The sequence below is a fragment of the Glossina fuscipes genome, unplaced genomic scaffold, assembly GCF_014805625.2.
Source record: "Glossina fuscipes isolate IAEA_lab_2018 unplaced genomic scaffold, Yale_Gfus_2 28, whole genome shotgun sequence".
In the NCBI taxonomy this organism is placed as follows: Eukaryota; Metazoa; Arthropoda; class Insecta; order Diptera; family Glossinidae; genus Glossina; species Glossina fuscipes.
In genome coordinates, this window is record NW_023998423.1 from 2,830,784 (window position 1) to 2,852,160 (window position 21,377).

The window sequence follows — 21,377 nt, forward strand, 5'->3', positions numbered from 1 at the left end:
CAAAACATAAGTAAATCAAAGCAAGTCACAGCCTGCCATTCGCCCTGTAGTTATTTAATACGAGACGTTATAGGGAAATTGATCGGAAATGTGGTCCAATAACAACCGTTTTCAATAGGGTTCATCTTTGGCTCGAAACACTTGGGTGCACCAAATTTCGTCCAAACACACGAGGCGGACTGGCGGACGAACAAGCCTTGATCAATTAATAATAATTTCTTTTTCTTAAGGAAGCAGCTAAGTAGTCTTCTAACCAAACTAATAATTAATTTAGTGGACAAAGCCATTAAAGCAAAAGTTAAAATTATGTCTATTGTTTTCCATTTTTGCTGTCTATTCATACCCAAAGAATTTTCATGCTTTTAAGACTGTTTTTCTTATACAATTCAATTTTCTCAGTCATTTATTCATACCTGAACGTTGTCATACCCTGCACCATTTTTACATTGCAAAATTGAAATGAAATATTTACGCCTTTTTGGTCAATTGTATTTTTACACTCTGCCTCATTTGCAGTATATTAAGTTTGCGAGGGTCTATGCAAAACGTAGCAGAATTTGGGATAAGCCCATCGATTATTCACGATCACTTGCTGAAACGATCTAAGTCTGGCTGTCCCTCTGTCCGTTTTGTTTTCTTGTATTCAACTTGCAGATCGCAACGACATATTTCGGCCCAAGGCCGAACTCTATTGAACATGGTTCGGATCGAACCAGCTTTTCGACCTCATCCCAGAAAACATCTTACTCGGAGAAGGCGCCACGTGAATAAATCCGTTAAACGAGGGAGCGCAGGTTAAAAATTGTTTTTCACACTTTTTTTTTCAAGTATTTTAATAAATCCCTTTTTTCGATTATTTCTGCGTGAAAGTCGTGTGCTATTTATGTGTTCATGACTTTATTCTTACCTATGTATAATATGTGCTGTCTTTTGCATATAGGTACTAACATATACTTATCCATTTATTGTCGTATGCATGAATTGCTTTATAAATTAGCTTTGATTTCAAATTAACAATTTTCATTTTGATTTATCAAAGTTTATATATAAACGGATGCGTTAACATCATACATGCAAAGATCTAAAAGTGTATGTTTGCAGGTGTTCAGGTCAAAAGAAATTTTATGTGCATGCAAGCATATTGGTGACAGCCATAACATGGCAATAATAGTGATAACACAAAAGCAACTGGAACCATATACAACGACGATAGCAACGACAACGACACCAACACGAATAATAGTAAATTTAAAATTATATTTTTTTGTATACACTTTCATTACTTTGTATATGGCTGTGTGTTGTTTGTGTGTGTGTATGGATTTATTTGTTGCAGCCATTTAAGATGACTAAATTATTTTTATTTGTATATTTAAAGAGTGAGCGATAGAGACATGCTTTCCGGTCTTTGACGTCATTATTATCTCGAAAGAAGATGAACATTAACACTCGCCAGGAATTTCGCAGCCTGTCATTGAACTAAGCCAGCTGAACCAAATTAGATATTTATTCTTTAGGAATAACTCTCCCAAGTTTTCTTAGCGATGTACTTTAAGACCTTTCCAACTTTGAATTCTTCATTGGGCAAAACTTTTCTAAAATTAAAAAATTGATCAAATATGATGATGATAATGATAATCATGTCCAAAGAAGTAAAGAAAAGAAAATGTAAGAAGCTCGTGAAAAAACGGACTAATGTCAATTTAGCCGCGAAAGCCTACATTGATGGCCGACTTTCCATGTACGAGTGCATGCTAAAGGACAAGTGCACACGCGTGGATCGACTAGGTTTATTTTCCGTAATTTTTTTGGACACAACCCAATGATGGTCGCCCACGTTTATAACTCGTTGCTTCTTCTGCAATCAAAATCAAGACAGTGGTCGTAGTCATAATTTTGTCGAATGCCATTTTGGGAGGAGCGGTTTGCGGCGATGGTCGTACTTCGAGTCGACGGTAAGATCGACTTGCGGCGGCGGCTGTCCAAGAAGTCGCCTTTGTGAATCTACAATAGTTGAACGATTACAACATTCCCTGGGCTGACGATCCAATTAGTTATTGCATTTCACACTCTACTTATGTATATTTTCTTGTTTTTATTTATCGAACAGTAATCGTCATCATCATCTTAATGATCTTTGCAAAGTTCTATACCAAGGTGCAAATGGGCTGACTGTAAGTCCCTTGATTTATGACATAAGAAATTGCTTATTGTGCTTAGGTATACTAAGGTATAAGTTATTGCAGGCTAGATGTTATGATTGCTCATAATTAGGTGAACGGGTCATAATTGCTTGTGACGCGATTTCGAGTAAATATGAGACATTATTCATAAAATTTGGGCGATATCTTCATTTTTGGGACCGGGACACTACAGAGTTGGGCATACGGACAGATGAAAAGTCGAACAAGTTGACATGTTCAGGTACATTTTGAATTTGAAACTGGCCAAGAATTCATAAACTCCGTGGGGTTTTTGAAACTTGTCTCTGCGCTTTGATACGCTATAAAATTGGGTAGGCGTGGCCGATTTTCCCCATTTTTGCACAGGTGCTACAGCATTACCAACATTTATCTGCTTGAGTTTACCAGTAATGAGTAAAAAAGCATTTTTTTTCCTTTTGAAAACAGAGGAGACAGTTTACGTGATGCTGTGAGCGCCTCCTTCGACCGACCCGGCCCATTTGCAATACCAATCTGCGTGCAAGAGCGTGCAATGCTTCTGCCAAATTGAAGGCGATAGCTTCATTTTTAGGGCCAGGAAAATATTTACAACAGACATTACACAGACGGACATGCTTAAATCGATTTAGAATTTGATAATGAATGATCAAGAATATATATACTGCAAACGTTTGCAAACGTTTTGGCAAAATAAGTACACCAAAGGATGATGGGCATGAAAAAAAATGCAAAACTGATAAAAATTCAAAAACGCAGTTAATATAGTTTAGTATAATGGGCAGTGGATTTAAAACGATTTATTACTTTCGCATCATTTTACTTTAAATATAATCTTTTTCGTTACTTTTTCCTTACATATAATTAAAAGTGATTTTATTAAAATTTTTCTTAACGAACGTAAAAACTTTCTGGTTACGATAGTTAAGTAAAATTTTTATATAGAATGTCCACAAAAATAAAACTTGATACTACTTTTAACCATAAGAATAGTAAGTAAAATAAGTTTAATAATAAAAAATCTTTACTAATCGGTAAATTTTTGGATATGTGAAGTAATTCAAAAGTCCTCCCAATAGGGTCAAAACAGTTCCAATACCAGTTTCAATGCGGGAATATAAGACTGCCGAAGATGAACCTTTACCCACATTGCATTTGGATGATTCGCAGCAGGAAGTACAAGCATATAGTTTCGTACGTTCTCCAATAACTATGCAACCGGATTCACAGGTGCCCGTACATCGACGCTCTAAAGACCACATTTTCGGTGCACTTGTCTGATTCTCTGTGCTAGTGGTGTAGGAAAATCGCTTTACCTATTAGAAATTGTTAGAGCAAAATATGTGTAAGTGTCCTTTGGCGATGTAAAAGAAAGTTGGCTAACCATGCATATAAAGTCATCGCCGGTGCACTTCTTCAATAATCCCGACACATTCAATTTTAATATATCCACACATAAATCACCCTGATCCATGGTGTTGCAATCGTAACACCACAAATCGTTGATACGTTCTTGGGCAGCTAGAGTACGGTGTATGGCATTGGTTAGAGATTGGCCAGCAGCTTATCAATCAAACAAATCTGTTAATAATCTTTCACGATTTCTTCATGGTATGTGTCACTTACTGTTTAATTTTATTAAAGCCACAACTATTGCAAGAATACTTAAGATGAACATATTTATCATTTTCTTTAAATTTTTTGTTTTCCCTTCGTAAATGATTTCTCTGCTATATTCTAAAGTTCACTGGCTAAAGTGTTTATTTACATTATGGTTAAAAAAAAAAGAAGGCAAATTGTCAATTTTTCCGCTTTTGCGCACGAGCGTCGTACGAGTTGCCAAATGTGAAATTTATCAAAAAATATATATTTCTTGTAAGCTATAAAAAAAAAAAAATTATCTTCAGCAAAAAAATAGAATCCACCCCCCCGTGTTTTAGTACAGTCGTAGATACTGCAAAGCTTGACGACTTTGCACGGGATAGAGATCGCCGACGTTATACATAAGATCAATAATATGGGTGGGCCTTAGCGTACGCCAGGGCGTAAATTGCATATTTTCTAGACTACAGTGTGGATCATGTTCCATTTCCAAGGGCAATGGCAATTCGTTGAATAGTAGACGTCCATCCACACTGCTTTGCATTGTGCATGGCAAGCCAACTTGATCGGCCAATGCCTTGAAAAGTATTGCCCGTTCAAACTGGCAACCGCTACGAAGACGTCCTAACGGTAAAAAAGTCGTATGCGTTTCTCGAGCCAAATCTTTCAAATGCGCTTTGACAATGTGATCGGAACACTCTTTATCACTGTTTAAATCGAATGTTTTCAAACCATTACCCAAGACTTGTGACACTAATTGCGCAATAAGTTTTGCTCGCTTTGCGACATTTTCGAAATCGATACAACGCTTCATTTTAGCAGGATTCACAGCCAAGCCTTGCTTCTCAAAAATAGCATTAATCTCTTCCAGATATTCCGGTAAAAAGGTGTCCATTGGACGACGACAATATGAACCAGTACCTTTCAATATTTCGGCAGGAGTTAAGGACTGCCGTGGTATCTGAATTAAAAAGCTTGGATCGTCCTCAGGCCGATTAAAATTGACTACTAATATCGGTGCTAAGGGAGAGACTTCATCTTTTAACATATTTTGTAAGTCACGGAAATCGTCAAATTTCCTTTTTGATACAAAAAAATCATGTCCAGCCGTTGTGTCAGTAAATCCTAAATGATGGCGTATACAAAATTTCAGAGTCGGGTCTTTAGATAATATGCTTTCTATGGCCGTGTTCCAAGTCGGTACGCTGTGCGAATGCTTTTGGTGCATAACAAGGCTTTAAAAATGGGAGAAAATCTAATAAGGATATAATCAATCCACGAACCTGACGCGAAAAAACTTACGTTTCCAACACACCATTTTCTATATAATCGGAAACAAATTCCGGAAAACGTGAGGTCTGCATAATAAAATTCGTAACAGAAGTTTTAACCAAAGTGGTCGAGCACTTTAAACCTCGCTTAACGGAAGCCGAAATATAATTATGTAATAAAATCTCACGCGATACATCTTCATCCACCAAGCAACACAAAGTACGAAAGATACTGCTCACCAAGATCAAAGTATTGAACGAATTCTAGAAAGAAACTAAAATTATTGAAAACATATCCAAAGTATCCGATGTTATTAATGACCCGAGCAGAACCCACCATTAGCAGATTGGCGATATTCGTGGTTAAGGACTCGCAAGCACATAATTCTTCACGGTAGTCCGCATTTTGGGCCAGACTTTCAATTATGCATAACAGGGACAAATAGTAATCTATTGATTGCCACTCCGAGGGCTGTCCGAAAATGGTAGCCATTATATCAGGTACTCGTAATTCCATTAGACGCGAAGCGGTTTTGTGATAAGCTATTGTCAAAAGCTGACCCAAGAACTCGGCTGCTTGTTCCCGAGCCTTTATCTTTATTGTAACAGAATCTGTCAAAATTTCTGGAAATATCTAAAAATGAAAGAACCTTGATTTTGTGAGATGTACTCAATATACGCACTCAAAAGTTTTTCTAATAAATTCTCGTCATAAGCTTCCAATATCCTTTTAAGTGCACCAGAAGACTTGATTAAACGGTTTAAACCCAATAAGATGTGAGGCCCAACTAAATCTTCGTATATTAAACAAATCAAGAATTTGTCGGTAGCTTCAGCCTGCACTAAGCGTTCTAGAAATTTCGGATATTTAGCTGCTTCAGCTATTATCATTAATGAGTAACATTTGTATTTCGCTAACATATGTTGGTTCAGATGCACAAGAAAGCTATCAAATAAATTCAGTTCGAAGAACAAAAGAGCCATATTCTCGTTACGTATCGCGGCTGCCAAGACATCAATCAGTTTTTCAAAATGAGTCAGCATTAAGTCTTCACAATACATTTTAGTTAATTGTTGCAATGCGTGAATAATACGATCATTGGAAGCAAAAGGATTCGTCTCACTTGTATCAGTGATCAGTAATTCAATAACATTTAACGCTGCTATACGTATTTCAATGAAGTCATTGGTTAAGTCACAAAGCAACCTATTTATGGGAAATGATGGTTTCGCGAAGAAACCTTTCAAGTCGTTCAGACCTAAAATCCACAATAGTTTCTCCAATATTTGAAACGAATGTAATCCCGTATCTGGATTATTGGTATTGGAAACTACGTCGAAAAATTTATCAATAAATACTTCTGTTAATAGAAGCTTCGCCCCCTGCGGATCATCTATGCAACTGTTGAACATCACGCTAAGGTATTCTAAGCAGATATCGTCATCTTCACAGCCATAAAATTTTAAACACAATTCGATAATTTCCAAATTCTCGGAGCTTTCCAGTTCCTGCAATGTGTTCGAGCTTTCGATAATTGCAGTCGCCACATATAAAGCCAGACGCTTGATTGTGGTGCTCGTCGAATCGCGATAAAACTCCTTAAGCTTCAGTGCATTTAAAACATTCTTTTCTTTCAACGATTCAATATTCGTCTCATTTTTGCGCACGAACTCCGTTAGATGTTTTAAAACCATTGCCAGAACAATGTCCTCGTCCGAATTGAATAGAAGGACAAGAGTTTCAATAGTTCCCAGACTAATGGTAAGGCCGTGAAAACTAGCCTCTCTCGACTTTCGACGATCTTTATAAGTGTGAACGGAGCGTAATATTTGCCCCGACTTTGACATATTTATTTCTCGTTCGAAGATTTTTATTATTTTTTTTGCTTAAGGTGATGAAAATTTATTAAAAATACTATTGCTTTAAGCGTAATGAAATTCGTTTTCATCTCTTTGATTAAAAATGCAAGGCTTCGAAAAAATGTAAATAGAAAGTATTCAACCGAAACAAGAAAGTAGATTCAATCTAGGAACTAAAAATTATGTAAAGGAAAAAGTTTGTGGCGTTTTCCCATTAACCAATTAGTAGTCATTGACGAGTACCCTCGCCAGGCGTATAACGCAGGGACCGTTCGCTACGTAAATTGGCGTTTTAATGAAAGGTAAAGTATTTTGTTAACTTCAAGATGTTGGGAATATTTCGATATATTGGGTAGAGCATGACGGCAAAGCGCAACGAAGCTTCGCACCTACTACTTCGAAAACCAACAGCTTGCTTCTTTTAATTGTTATTTCAACACATTCTACCAAGAAACTGATTCGCGTTAAAAGTTTCGCTCTGGATATATACAATACCCAGAATGGCTTGGGATAGTTCCACCTTTTTATTTCCGTCCATCTTCTTTTTTGTTTTCTTAATTACTTGCCTTACTTACAGGCCACAATTTTTAAGACATCACGATGAAATTTGGTGCACCAGTACCAGGCCCGGCTCCTTGTATTTGCTACTATATTAATTCACGCTATTAGAAAACGGACATTTCCTGGTTAAAGTTGAATGTGACCGACCCAGCATGTGAGAAATTGAAGGTAGAATGCCCCGGGGAAGTGTTTAAAGTTCACTGATCTCTATAATTTTCACATCAGATATCGAAGTAGCTGACAATGTTTTAATTTTTCTATCGTTCAAATTTATCTAAAAAAAGTGTTGCTTTGCGTGAACAAATGAAATGTCCAAATATATGGCGACAAAAGTTTCGCATATTACGTTCAAATAAGAGTGCCTGTGATGAAAGAATTTTTTTTTTTTCGAGTCGCAATAACGTCTTGACTGACAACTATCTATCTTGGCTTGCACATTGGCAAAAGATTAACAAGGAACGATCTTGCGAAAGGTAAGCGCCAATAACTTGACGTGAAAAACCAGAAGACTTTGTTGACTAATGCTCTCACCTTTAATTTAAATAGTAAAGGCATTTTATACAAGAGTATCTTTCAGCACAATTGCAGGGAACAATCAGTTTAAAATTTAAAGAGTTGAAAAGTATCAACCTACAAGTCTTTGCCTTATTGTTAATGCCGTGGTATAAATATTTAATTGTAAATAGATTGCAAATAAAGACATTTCCCAGAAAAAAAAAATTTTATTTAAACATCATACCTGCATATCTCTATTGCTTTTCTCACCTTTTCGTAAGATTTGCTTATTATACTTTTGGATAGATTGTTAATTAAATATATAAATTGAATATGTATTAAAAAAAAAATATTTAAAAAAAACTTTTTCTATTTTGATCGATAATCTTATGCCATTTTTCCGCTAAAATTTTTATTTTCTCTGTTAAAGTCAGTGTTGCAGCTTTAAAGGAATGCTGCCTTGAAAGTGAAGTGAAGTAAGAAGTACAGCGGATAAACTAAAAATTTCAGAGCAAATTTACGGACCTAGATAAAGTTCCGGCGTAGTAATCGTGATTTTAACCGACCATAAAGAGAAAGAAAAAGCAGAAGACAGATGAATAGACAGAGCCCCCGAAGCAAATTAATTCGGAATTATGCGCCTTGATACGTGTACGAAAGACAAATCCAATATGAATCAGTCTTTGGGTGCTTAATACAGGCAAACGTTTTGTTTAAAACAGAAGACATTTTTTCATTAAAACAAAAGATTATTAATATTTATGCATATAAATCCCGTTTTGATAATTTTCCAAAGTCTTAAACATAAATAAAAGTAAAACTACGATAAACACTTGAAAACTTATTTCTCACACGAAATTTATAGGCAACGGAAAGAATTCCAATTTTTTTTATATGAGTCTCAAAAGCTGCTACAAAAATCCCAGTTTTCGTAGCAATTAACTTTCATATACAATTCACACACAACTCGTTAAGATCCCTATGCAACCGTTTGAAATTTAAATGCAGCCACATATTGAAAGCAAAAGCTTAAGCGCAAGAGAAAATAGTTACTCGCATTAGATAGACATTTTATATATATAAGCCTGATTTCTTTTATACATACATATATTATATATGCACGTATATGTATTAAAAGATGACATACACAGCTTTTATCCACTCACAAACAAAAAATTGCTCTTTTTCCGTTTTTGAAGACAAAATTTCTTAACGTATGCCAACTACGAGATGTCAATTTTTTAGCACTTGCGCATACAAGCCTGTCTCGTAGGTTGCCAAATATAAAAATTTTTGATAAACGTGTATTTTTTATAAAATGTGACAATTTAGCAAACAAAAAAAATTATGTCGAATCCACGCGCTCGCCTTCAATATAATTTCAAATACTGCAAAGCTTGACGACTTTGCACGGGATACATATCGCCTACGTTGTACATAAGATCAATAACGTGAGTGGGTCTTAGCATACTCCAGGGCATAAATTGCAAAGTTTCTAGGCTGCACTGATGATCGCCTTCAGTTTCTAAAGGCAACGGCAACTCGTTGAAAAGCATGCGTCCATCCACGCTGCGTTGCAAAGTGCAGGGTAAGCCCAACTGATCGGCTAATACCTTGAAAAGTAAGGCTCTTTCAAATTGACAACCGCTGCGTAAGCGTCCTAATGGTAAAATTGTGGTATGAGCTTCCCGGGCTAAGGCTCTCAAATGACAATTGACTACGTGATGGGAACACTCCTCATGAGTATTTAAATCGAGTATTTTTAAATCATTGCCCAAGTTACGTGCCACTAATTCTGCAATAATTTTTGCTCGCTTCGCTAAGCTGTCAAAATCAATGCAGCGTTTCATCTTAGATGGATTCGCAGCTAAACCGTACAGTTCGAAAGTATCGTTAATTTCTTTTAGATATTGCGGTAAGAAAGGATCCGCTGGACGACGACAATAGCAGATCGAGCCTGTCGCTATCTCCTCAGGAAGTAGCGATTGACGTGGTATCGTAACTACAAAATCCGGATCATCTTCACATCGGTTAAAATTGACGACCAATATCGGCACTAATGGGGAGACCTCATCTTTTAATATTGCTTTTAACTCACGGAAATCATCAAATTTCTTTTTAGACACATAAAAATCATGTCCTACCGTCACATCGGTAAATCCTAAGTGATGGCGTATGCAAAATTTCAGAGTCGGGTCCTTAAATAAAACACTCTCTATGGCTGTATTCCAAGTGGGTACACAGAAAGAGTGCTTCTGATGCATAACAAGACTTGCGGGAGGAAACTTGATGAAAAGAAAATGAATCTGTAAATGTTAGTAATAAACTTACGTCTCCAATACTCCATTTTCTATGTAAGCGCAAATAAATTCGTAGAAACGTGTGGTTTGAATAATAAAATTTGTCACAGAAGTTTTAACCAAATTGGCCAAGGATTTTAGACCTCGGTTAATGGAAGCCGTTATGCCATTAGCTAATAAAGCTTTGCGTGCTGGCGCCTCGTCCACCAAACAACACAAAGTACGAAAGATAGTGCTCACCAATATCGAAGTATTAAAAGAATTCTAAAAAAAAGTGGTTAAATTCCAATAATAAATCCTAGTTTGGGGGCTTACTTTTAAGAGCTTAGCTATGCTTATGGTTAACGGTTCGCAATCGCATAGTTGTTCACGATAGTCCGTATTCCTCGCCAAGCTTTCAATTATCGCTAATAACGACGCATAGAAATCTATCGACTGCCATTCTGACGGCTGACCGAAAATATAAGCCATTATATCCGGTAGACGCAGATCCATGACTTTCGAAGCGGTTTTGTGATATGCTACTGTTAAAAGTTGGCCTAAGAACTCAGCTGCTTGTTCACGAGCTTTTAGCTTTATCGAAACAGAGTCGGGCAAAATTCCTGCAAACACGCACATGTTGAAGAGTATTTGCTTGTTCCCGAAGCCATACTTACTTAAGAGCTTTTCTATTAAACCTTCATCGTATACTTCTAATATCCTTTTGATTGCATCAGCCGATTTTATTAAGCGATTTAAGCCCAATAAGATATGAGTCCCAGCTAAGTCCACATATATCAAGCAAATGAGGAGTTTTTCAGTTGCTTGATATTGCACTAAACGTTCTAGATACCTCGGATATTTGGCTGCTTCAGCTATGACCATTAATGAATAGCATTTGTTTTTCGCGTTTTCGTCCTCATTTAGATGAGCGAGAAAGCGATCAAATAAATTCAATTCGAAAAACAAAATAGCCATGTGCTCGTTACGTATGGCGGCCGCCAAGACATCAATCAGTTTTTCTAACTGATTCGGCATTAGATTTTCACAGTACATTTTAGTTAACTGGCCCAGGGCAAGATTAGTAGGGTTGTCTAAAGAGAAAGGACTTTTCTCGCTTGTATCATTGATTAATAGCTCAATAACGCATAAGGCTGCTATGCGTATCTCGAGGAATTCGCAGGTCAAATCGCAAAGCAATCGATTAATGGGGAACGATGGTTTCGCAAAAAGCTCTTTCAGCTCATTCTGACCTAGAGTGCATAAAAATTTCTCGAGTATCTGGAATGAGTGTAATTCCGTGTCTGGATTATTGGTATTAGAAACTACTTCGAAAAATTTATCAATAAATTCTTCATCTTTTAATAGAACGTTCGCTCCCTGAGTATCATCTACGCAATTATTTATAATCACTGTAAGATATTCTAAGCAGATGTCATCCTTCTCATAATCGTAAAACGTTAAACACATTTCAATTATTTCCAAATTCTCGGCGCTTCCTAATTCTTGCAGTTTACTCGCGCTTTCAATGATGGCGGTAGCCAAACACAATGTCAATCGCTTGATCATCGTGTTTTCCAAATGACGATAAAACTCTTTACGCTTTAATGCATTTAAGACATTTTTTTCCCTCAGTGTATCAACATTACTATCACTTCTACGTACGAATTCTGTTAAATGTCTTAAAACGCTTGTTACCACATTCTCCTCTTCCGAATCGAATAAGAGCAGAAGGCTCTCGATTGTTTCGAGATTAACTGAAAGGCTTTGAAACTTTGAATCTTTCGCCGAAGTTTTTCGGCGATCTTTGGTGCGTGGCACTTTTGCTGTATTTGACGTTGACATATTTGTCCCTTTTTCAAAGTATTTTCAAAGATATTAAATTTTTTTAATATTTAAATTGGAAAAATATATTTAAGGTACTGCAACTTCATTCGTACTGAAATTTTTTATTTTACTTTTTTGTGGTTTTTTTTTTTTTTTTTTGATTGTCGAGGCAAGGATTTAAAAAACTTTAAATTGAAAATATTTCAAGCAAATAGGAAAGTAGATTCCGTTGGGATTTGGGGAATCCACTCATCTTATTAGTTCGTTTATGAGCGAAAAACAGTTCTTTTGTAATTTTCAAGCTTAGCTAACAAAAATTGTAAACAATCTCTTCTGAGACGAATGACTTCGTACTTGTTGTTATACGTGAAGTTTTGCAATTAACGGCGGAGGAGCTCATTTGATTAGTTTAAGCTGTTTATATGGCTTTTGATACGAATTTGTGAATTTTGCTGGTGAATACCGTCCGGCGATGATCGATTATGCCCCACCTTACAAGATACCCTCTATTCGTTTAATTATGTGCGTAAAAACAGGCCTGGGTACTTTAAGACTTCCAATATTCGCCTGATTTACCTTCGTCTGAGTATCTTTCCAAAATACAAACTTTCCTTGAGGGGAACGTTTCATTAGAATATGGAACAGGTCCAAGAAGCAATTACGAGGGCCGTTGACTCTAAAAAGTCCCACAAAATTTACGCTAACGTGGACTATATCGCGTGTATTGTTGCGGAAGAAAAACATTGCGCAACTAATTTTGTAGAGAATAATTGTTTCGATAATCCGGGGGAAAGGGTGTGCTTTTAATACCCTCCACCGTTTGTGATACAGAGTATATAGAGTTAGTACGGACGTACGTAGAAGTAGATGGACTTGCGATAGGCCCACCTTTTGTTTTGCCGATTGATTCAGAATCATATTCTGTATCGATCTAATCCTGTCTGTCCCTCCGATGTCTGTACATATAAATTTGTGTTCAAGCTGTAAGTCGCAATTTTTCAGACATTTTGATCAAATTTGGTACACTGACGTGCTATTACCCTAGGGTAATCGGTATTGAATATCGTTTGGAACGGTTCACTATTTCGATTACTCCCTATATAACGGATGCTAGTGCTTTAAAATTTTGGTCTTAGAATTTATTTCGCAGGCTAAAAGATTAATAAAAATAATTTTTATTATGCAAATATATAATAAGTAGAGAGAGAGAGAGAGAGAGAGAGAGAGAGAGAGAGAGAGATAGAGAAAGAAAGAGAGAGTGTATATGAGATCCTTTACATTTGTCTTCAGGCTAAGAAGACCTATCTAGATAGCGTTTTTATTGTATACGTAAGAGGAATCAAAAATTCGTATTAACCTGATCATTTCCTCTATTTTGTTGATTTCTCTATTTTCTTGAAGCATCTTTTTAACCTCAATTCTTGTTCTGTTAATTTCAACGTTTTGGTATATATACGCGTTTCTTTGTTTGTAAACAAAATCATTTTCTCTAAGTTGATCACCTTCACCTCCAAATGATCTTCTCTTTAAGAAATTTGGAAAAAGAAATATCGGCGCATGCTTTGGAAGAAATTACAAAAAGCAAAAATAAAACAAACTAAAGACAACTTTCTGTTCGAAATTTTTGTCTCAAAAAGCTTTGAAAAGCTGAATGAATAGCCACCGATGTGGTCTCACCTTTTCAAAGATCAGTTGCCAGCGGACCTCTGCACGGAGTAGGACAAAAAAGAACAAAAAAAAACAGACCGAAAATAATAAGTAACGCGAGGCACAAGATAAAAGGAAAGAAGAAAAGTGAACGAAAGAAACGAAATTCAAGCAGTCCGCGGAAATTCATTAATAGAGATTTTCCAAGTTCTATAAATAAAAGAATATATATATATATATATATTTATATATATACATATCTACATACATATATATATATACATACATATATATATATATATATATATATATATACACATACATACAACACCAGTAACAACAGCAAGGAAGCAGCTACACAGTGCTCTAAAGCAAGTGAAAAATCGAAAATTTTATTTTAACATAATTTTAAAAAACATTTAAATTAAAAAAAAAAAGGAATTATAATAAATTCAACCTTAACGAAAAAAGTGAACGATTTAAAAATACATTTAAAAAAAAAAAAAAAAAAATTTAAAAAAAAAAAAAAAAATAAAAAAAATATTATGATATAATTTTTTTTTTTACGGTTGTGCTGGCTACAGCCAAAGACGAAAAACAGAAAAAAATTTCAGTGAAATTCTTTTCTCACATAAAACGATTTTCATACGTTCTTCTCTATCGCTTCGTATCTTTCTTTAATTTTCTTCTTTTTTAATTTGTTTCTTTTTTTTTTTTGTCTCTAATTTTAGTTTCTTTTCTTTCGGATTTTATTTCTAATATTTTATTTTTCGCCACTTTGCGTTCCCACAATATTCGCAAACAGTGTGCGTGTGCGTGTCTGCGGCTCTTTTAAATCGAATAATTTTCATTAAATACATCTGCCTATGTATGTACGCGCGAGCTAAATAGTAAAGAAAATTGAATTGAATGTGTTTTTGTATTCAAAAATGCATTATTCGCGTTTAAAATTTTTAACTTTCCTCGTTTCGACGTTCTTTGTGCTATCGAGTTATCCCGACACAGTCGAGTGCGCTAATAAGAAAGGTTCACAAAATAATGCAGCCAGCGCACCGCCTCCACCGCCACTTGAGCCAGAAGCCGTTATCGAAGAAGTTAATGCTAAGCAATTGGAAAAGCTTTTAAACGATAAGGATTATGTTGCGGTGTTTTGGTGTAAGTTTCAATAGATAAGATAATCTTTCTCAATCTACAACAATCCAAGATCTGAGTGCAGTTAAGAAGATTGCAAAAATGAAAATACAAAAAAAAAAAAAAAGCCTCAATGATAAGGTAAAGGCGTAAAATATAATTTATGGGATATTTGTTGAACGGGAATGGAAAAAACGAAAAGATAAGAAAACTGAAAGAAACACAGATTTCTTATATATTTACACATTCGTAGCGGAAGTTTCTTGCCATTCCTTCTTTTCGCTAGTTAGTGAGCTTTGTCGTGAATATTTTCTTTGATTTTTTCATTTTTTTTTTTTTTTTTTAATGCTGGCGTTGTTTTTCTTTTAATATCAAATGCAGTTGTTGAGAAAATATGTGGTTGACATATTCATGTAAACATTGTACGCTAAGACGCATGTATGTGTGTCAATGTACGTACAAGTAAGAAAGTCTGGGAACTGTAAATGATTACTAAGGGTAATGAGCGGTAATGCCGCATACTTAAGAATGAATGGTGTTGAACGTTACTCATAAATTGAGATTAGAAATGATTTTGTCACTATTATTATCGTCGATAGGCATCTCTCGTCAAATATCAAAATAGTCAGCGCGAATTATTGGGTTCTTTTATCCACTATCAACACTTGAATGATGAGCGTATAGTAGATTTTTTCTTCCTTAGCAACATAGACTTCAAGAAGTAAACTTTTCTGTTGAGCAGAGCAGAGCTCAATTCTGGTCGATCTGTCAATCCGTATGCCTGTTGGCTCGTTGCCCCATTCGATCCTTACTTGCTACTTGTGTATTCTGTTTTCCTTCCGAGCCGGGGCAATCGCGCCCGTACATTAAACCACATTTCCCCACATTTCGGGAGTTTATTCATTAGTTCTTAAGTCATTCTGTCGCCCCATGCATGTATGCTACGCCATGCGTTTGCCAATGCACCCATTTGCCTACCTTCCCCTCTGTCTGTCCGTCCATACGCCACCTGCCTTCTACCACTTGCCTCTTGTCCATTTGCTCGGCATCCGTTGTTGAAACAACCCCAACTATAAAAATTAAGATAGAATGCTAAAATTTAGCAAAAAAGTCTTTATCTGATGGCCGTAGCTCGAAATTAAAATACGCGGCATTTGCTATTCATAGTGCTACGAAAAACCCAAGTTCAGTTCCAATTCCTAATGGATTTTCCAAATAATAAATTTCCTAGACAGGGAAAACCCAAGTGCACATTCGTGGCGCGTTTTGCAGCTGCCGACCGAAGAAAACGTTTAGTAAAAAAATAGGTTATCGGATTAAAAATGACGCCATGAACTTAGGTAATAGTAATATGCTTGTAAAAATGTATATAAATAGACTATTTGCGAAAGGCAGGCTCAGTCGGACAGGAACATTTGAGTCGAAAACGAATATTAGAGATGAGAAGTCGAGTGTATTGCCCAAGTAAAATATAAATAGTCCTACCCTTAAACAAATTGATTGTAAATAAAGAATCTTGAAGTGTATTTCTCCTAGAAAACAACACATATAGGCGACATCCTCTGACTAGCTGATCAAAGGAAGAAAATGTGCGAAGAATGGGAAAATTTCGTCTATTGTGTTCTTCTATCGAAAAGAAATTTCGTCCTGAAGTCAAGTCAAGTATAAGTGATCTGAAATTTATCAGAATGCCTTATGCAGATCTTATAATAGGACATAAGAAGTTCTAGCAATTAGTAGCATTGATGTGCTTGTGAATAGGGATTTGGAAGAGGCGTTTAAACCATACTAAAGCAACGCTCTCGGATCAAAACCCGTTAACCATGCCATTCTGTACCTAGGACTATTGTGAAGCACAGAAATCGCGGGTAGTAGCTTAAGATTCTGAATTGTTTTAGTAATGTCTTGATTTGTTTCGTAATATTTTTTTCAAGAATCTACAAACCAACGCAGATGTCAACAGAAAATTTGATAAAAGCCAACTCCATATCCCATCTTTTTCTTGTTCTTCTTCTAAGAATCAAGCGAATCAAGGGAAGATGATTTGCCTTGCTAAGTAGGAGAGGTTTAATTCTATTTTTTAGAGCACAAAATTTGTTGCTTAAGTGGCCTCATATATGACTGACATATCCAAGGTGACCAGAATTTTTGAAGACAAAAATGCACAACACAATAGTTTTATTCGCAGAACAGTCGTCATGTGTCTGTTATGAAAATGTGTGTGTGCTATGCTTACATCCATGGCATTATTATATGACATTCCTAGAAAATGAGCATATTATTAATAAGCGCTAATAACGGAGTCAGCTCAGCCATTTCTACCGTTTTTTTTTTTTGGGAGTTTCATTCGTTCGTTTCGCGCAGTCGGAATTATGATCTCAAAATTGTGACTCACACAATTTGTCTTTAGCAGTTCGCCCTAGCTTTTATTATCAATTTCATCAGGTTCGCCTTGAATGTCAACAATATTAGAACCGTGACCTTTGCCAAGAATTGATAATTTACGTCTTTTTCTCAAATCTGTTCGTACCCTATTGTGGGTATCATGAGCTAGTGGGCCAACTAGTGAACTCCAGTCGGGTGTAATAAGGAAGTTGGCCTGTCGCTAATGTTCCTTACCTAAAAAGTGTTTACTTTCCTCCTTCGAAAATTAGTTTGTGAACGAAAATGGCTTTGAAAAGACGTCACCTAATTAGGCGGAGGTATGGTCAGTTTAAACAAAACCTGATATCCTTTCTAACATCATTGTTTGCTTGACAAGTTCGAACGTCTCTGGTAGATGCGAACTCTTCGGTATAAGACCACCAAACCAAATGAAGCCGGAGCAAGCAATTTGCAGAATTTCATTTGCTTTCCAGGTGGTATATGCATATCAAAGGCCTATTGTTTATCGCAAAAGTCACCAGCATGAACTTTTAAAATATGATAAACTCTCTCAACTATCCATTCAAAAAATAAGCAAATTATATTTATTATCATTATGTGCGTAACCTGGACCGCTACCTATAAGATCTATTGTGTACAATATATTATATTGTATTACTCCTTATGATAAGTAGTCCCGTGGGAAAGCGTTAGCGTAACAAAGTTCTCCTTCGAATAAGTCTATCCATCTGTATCTTTGTTTCTTCTTCTTCTTCTCTGTTTAAAATCTGATGGATGGATGGACTAAAGGTTTAATCTACAACTTCAAAAATCATAACCTCAAAAATTACATTTATTAATAAGTTCCCAAAATAGAGTGTAATTAAAATCAAAAGTTTCTCTGTAAATATGCATAGGAAGTAAAATTATTGCTTCCAATATTTGAATACATATTTCATTAAAAATTATTCCAATAGGTATTTCCATAGTTACGCGCGAACTTTTCAAATCATTTTTATCATTATTTTTATAATTATTCTTGCCACATTTTATGAAGCCTTACACCCCTTTTTGTTTCGCCAGTATAAAGTAACGTAGCTAAATCGTATCAAAACATTTAAGAATATTATAGTCGGGCAAGGTCGACCGTTAGACATCCTAGACCACCACTCACTCCTTTTGGTATCACTCCTCCGAAAATGACAAATTGTTTGTTTGTTGTATTGGATGGCTACAGCATCACATAACGTGCTCCAAATTAAGCAAACTTAATTTGCCTCCTAAAGAGGCATCTTTCCATGATAACCGTTATAGATGTTATAGGATCTAAATGTATAGGATCTAAAATATAGGCCTTCGTAATCCAAATTCTGTACAGTCATGTTTCTGCTAACTTGCTACTTACTATACATCAATATTCATAAATAATTTAAAAGTTGAATTAATTATGAAACATTTTGTATGCACTGGGGTCCAAGAGAAAGGCCCATGCGGTTCACATTTGACCCACTTAATTTTTATGTCAAATTACTATCATGAGCAAACCTACGTCATAAAACATTATCAATTGGGCCTTTTCGGCATATGAGGTCTTACGTTTCCTAAGAATCCCGGTAAGATTGATTTGTTTATCAATTTACTATTGTGAAGTAATTTTTACCATAAAGTGCTGAAAATTACACCTTTTTACCAAATCAATATTCCGTTTTCGTAGGAACGTTTACATGAGAGGGTTTTAAAACAAATTACCTCAGCCGAACCGAAACTTTCATACCTATTTCGAACGTGGAAATTGCTATTTTTCTTTATACAACGACTTTTGAAAATAAGAAAAAGTGAACTGATCCGGGCCGTATGTCCTTGTGTGCCAAATTTTTTATCAAAATATTTCAAAAATACATGAAGAGACATCAGACGGACGGACGTACAGGATTAGAATGTGGCACACTAAAGGGTGGATATGTCTTAAGCCCTTCTGCGTGTTGCACACGTCCGCGCAAACTCCTGCACCACAAGCGGTGTAACTTATAATGATGACTTTTAGATATGCACAGTAACCTGTATGTCCGCAATCACTAACTTCCAAGACTAATTGAACTGAAAATGAAAAATTCAATTTGGCTGAACAGCTTAATATTTCGAAAAGATGAAAAAGAAACATTAAATAAATTTTAGAATTCCTTAATGAGCCATTATGTGGTAAATATATCCACTGTAGTCAAGTTGCAATTTGCGTGATGGTCTGCTAATGGTTTCTTTTAATTCTTCCCTTTGATTTTTTAACCGAGGTGGTGAGGCGGAAAACCGATTTAGGCAAGAATAAAATTTTAGACAACATGCCGCAGTCCTTTCAAGTCATATTCGTGACATCATTTCATTTTTGTGGAGACGATTACGATTATTGATCTCTTTTGCCGCTTCTGGTCTATTATGCATGCAAATTGAATGAATTCTTGAGAAATCATTCAATGAATCTGGTTAATGCTATAATAAAATTTCTTTAATTTTGTTAATTTTTTTTCATGCCTATGTACTTATTCTGCATTTTTCACTTTATTATTTAATTTTATTGCATTTTAAAAACAAAAAAAAAAAAACAAAAATAATAAAAAGAATTTGATGTATGAGTCGAAAATTAATTTTAATTACAAAACTGCTCGAAATACTTGTTGATTTAATTCATAAAAACTTAGGAGCAACTATGTAAGGTTAGGTATATATATATATATATGTGTAATACAACATACAAATACACACCCGCACACACATGCATAACAGGATTGATATATTTGTATATGCAAACATATATGTGCATATATTTCTACGGTACGTGCACCCAAGCATATGTTACCACCTTATTATATTCCAACACAAGTAAACGAGCATTTTGTAAACTTAATGTAAATATAGACGTACGTACAACAATGTTTGTTATATACAGATAGATAGATGGGTACGTGTGCGAGAGATAGACTTTATATCTCTTTCATATTTTTTATATAAAATGTTATCATTTTTGCTTTTAATTTCATTTATTTTTCAATTAAATATGCATTTAATAGCTTTTAGGGAAATGTTGCTCACTACGCCTGTTGCGGTGTCTATGCACATATAGTATACGACATATACGGGCTGCTAAGGAAATACCGTTTGTTTTATATGCATGACGAACGTATATGAAATGTTTGTCAATATGTGAATTTCATAAAAAAAATCACATTTTAATAGGAATTAATTTTATAATTTTAATTAAATTAAACGAAATTGGATAAATCTAGGACTGTAAGTTGGTGTAAGTATGAGCATTTAAATCGGAATCGACAGATTACATATGCACAATTAATTGATTATTTTTATTCTCGGAGCGTAGTGGGATCTATCGCGATTGCTTTATAATCATATAAAAGAAATCAAATGGCCTTCATAGCCTTCAGCAGCATTTCAAAATCTGCAAAGCTTATGTGCTCTTCATCAGCGAAAATATCTTATAAGCTCCTCTTCTGTCAGATCCTAGAAGATGCTAATCACGACGTTGGAATGTCGTGAGCGAAACTCTACATAATGTGGCATAACACCTAGAGATTTTTAATAACATGAAATAGCCACAGAATTTTCGGTTACCTTCGGGAATTAATTATGTTCGATTCTGAAAATTCCGTTAAGACAAATATTTACTCGTGAATTTTGATAGACTTGCGAAAATTCCGAAAATTCCTATAAAAATAAAAAATTTTAATTCTCTGTAAATAGTGGATTTGCTCTTAAAAGTTTTTTAAATTAAACTCATAGGAGTATGTTCTAGATCTACCTTGGAGCTTTAATTTTCTTGATAAACTTAAGATTTGATATTACTGTTAATCTCTTGAGTTTGGCGCCTGTTCTCATATTTAATATCGTAGGATGTCAAAATTTCTGAAATTTAACACCGCTTTCTCTGGACACTACGTCATTACTTGTAGAAAAAACTAGCGAAAACATGGCGCGCAGCTTACCAATAAGCATCCTACAACACCTACCACCTATTCATATAGCGACTATTCAAAATTAGACTTCATATGGGAAGTGATTGAAAGAGTAAAAAGAACCGAACCATTTTCAATAGCGGGTCAAAACACGTTGGTGTATCAAATATCATCAAAGTATCTCAAAAATTACGATCT

General features: G+C 35.3%; 4 protein-coding genes across 12 annotated transcripts in view; 1 reads left to right on the forward strand and 3 right to left on the reverse strand.

Moving 5' to 3' along the window:
- Positions 1 to 3,074: 3,074 nt before the first annotated feature.
- Positions 3,075 to 3,908, reverse strand: LOC119636774. The gene is made up of 3 exons (XM_038032375.1): positions 3,807 to 3,908; positions 3,565 to 3,743; positions 3,075 to 3,496 (listed from the first exon to the last, which is right to left on the reverse strand). The coding sequence occupies exons 1-3, from the start codon at positions 3,865 to 3,867 to the stop codon at positions 3,188 to 3,190; spliced, it is 549 nt and encodes a 182-aa protein (XP_037888303.1). The 5' UTR covers positions 3,868 to 3,908; the 3' UTR covers positions 3,075 to 3,187.
- Positions 3,909 to 4,116: 208 nt separating this feature from the next.
- Positions 4,117 to 6,901, reverse strand: LOC119636280. The gene is made up of 4 exons (XM_038031582.1): positions 5,737 to 6,901; positions 5,391 to 5,677; positions 5,085 to 5,317; positions 4,117 to 5,017 (listed from the first exon to the last, which is right to left on the reverse strand). Exons 1-4 carry the CDS (start codon positions 6,899 to 6,901, stop codon positions 4,117 to 4,119), a joined length of 2,586 nt encoding a protein of 861 aa, XP_037887510.1.
- A 2,438-nt stretch (positions 6,902 to 9,339) lies between these two features.
- LOC119636281 lies at positions 9,340 to 12,093 on the reverse strand. The gene is made up of 4 exons (XM_038031583.1): positions 10,926 to 12,093; positions 10,585 to 10,871; positions 10,301 to 10,533; positions 9,340 to 10,240 (listed from the first exon to the last, which is right to left on the reverse strand). Exons 1-4 carry the CDS (start codon positions 12,091 to 12,093, stop codon positions 9,340 to 9,342), a joined length of 2,589 nt encoding a protein of 862 aa, XP_037887511.1.
- A 2,360-nt stretch (positions 12,094 to 14,453) lies between these two features.
- The window catches only part of LOC119636698, a 43,166-nt gene continuing 36,242 nt past the window's right edge, over positions 14,454 to 21,377 (forward strand). For 8 of the 9 annotated variants that reach the window (XM_038032244.1, XM_038032248.1, XM_038032245.1 and 5 more), the window contains exon 1: positions 14,454 to 14,877. In XM_038032244.1, the coding sequence (XP_037888172.1) occupies positions 14,652 to 14,877 (226 nt within the window). In that variant the 5' untranslated portion in view covers positions 14,454 to 14,651. The remainder of the gene's footprint in view (positions 14,878 to 21,377) is intronic. The other variant, XM_038032246.1, reaches the window with a different exon arrangement.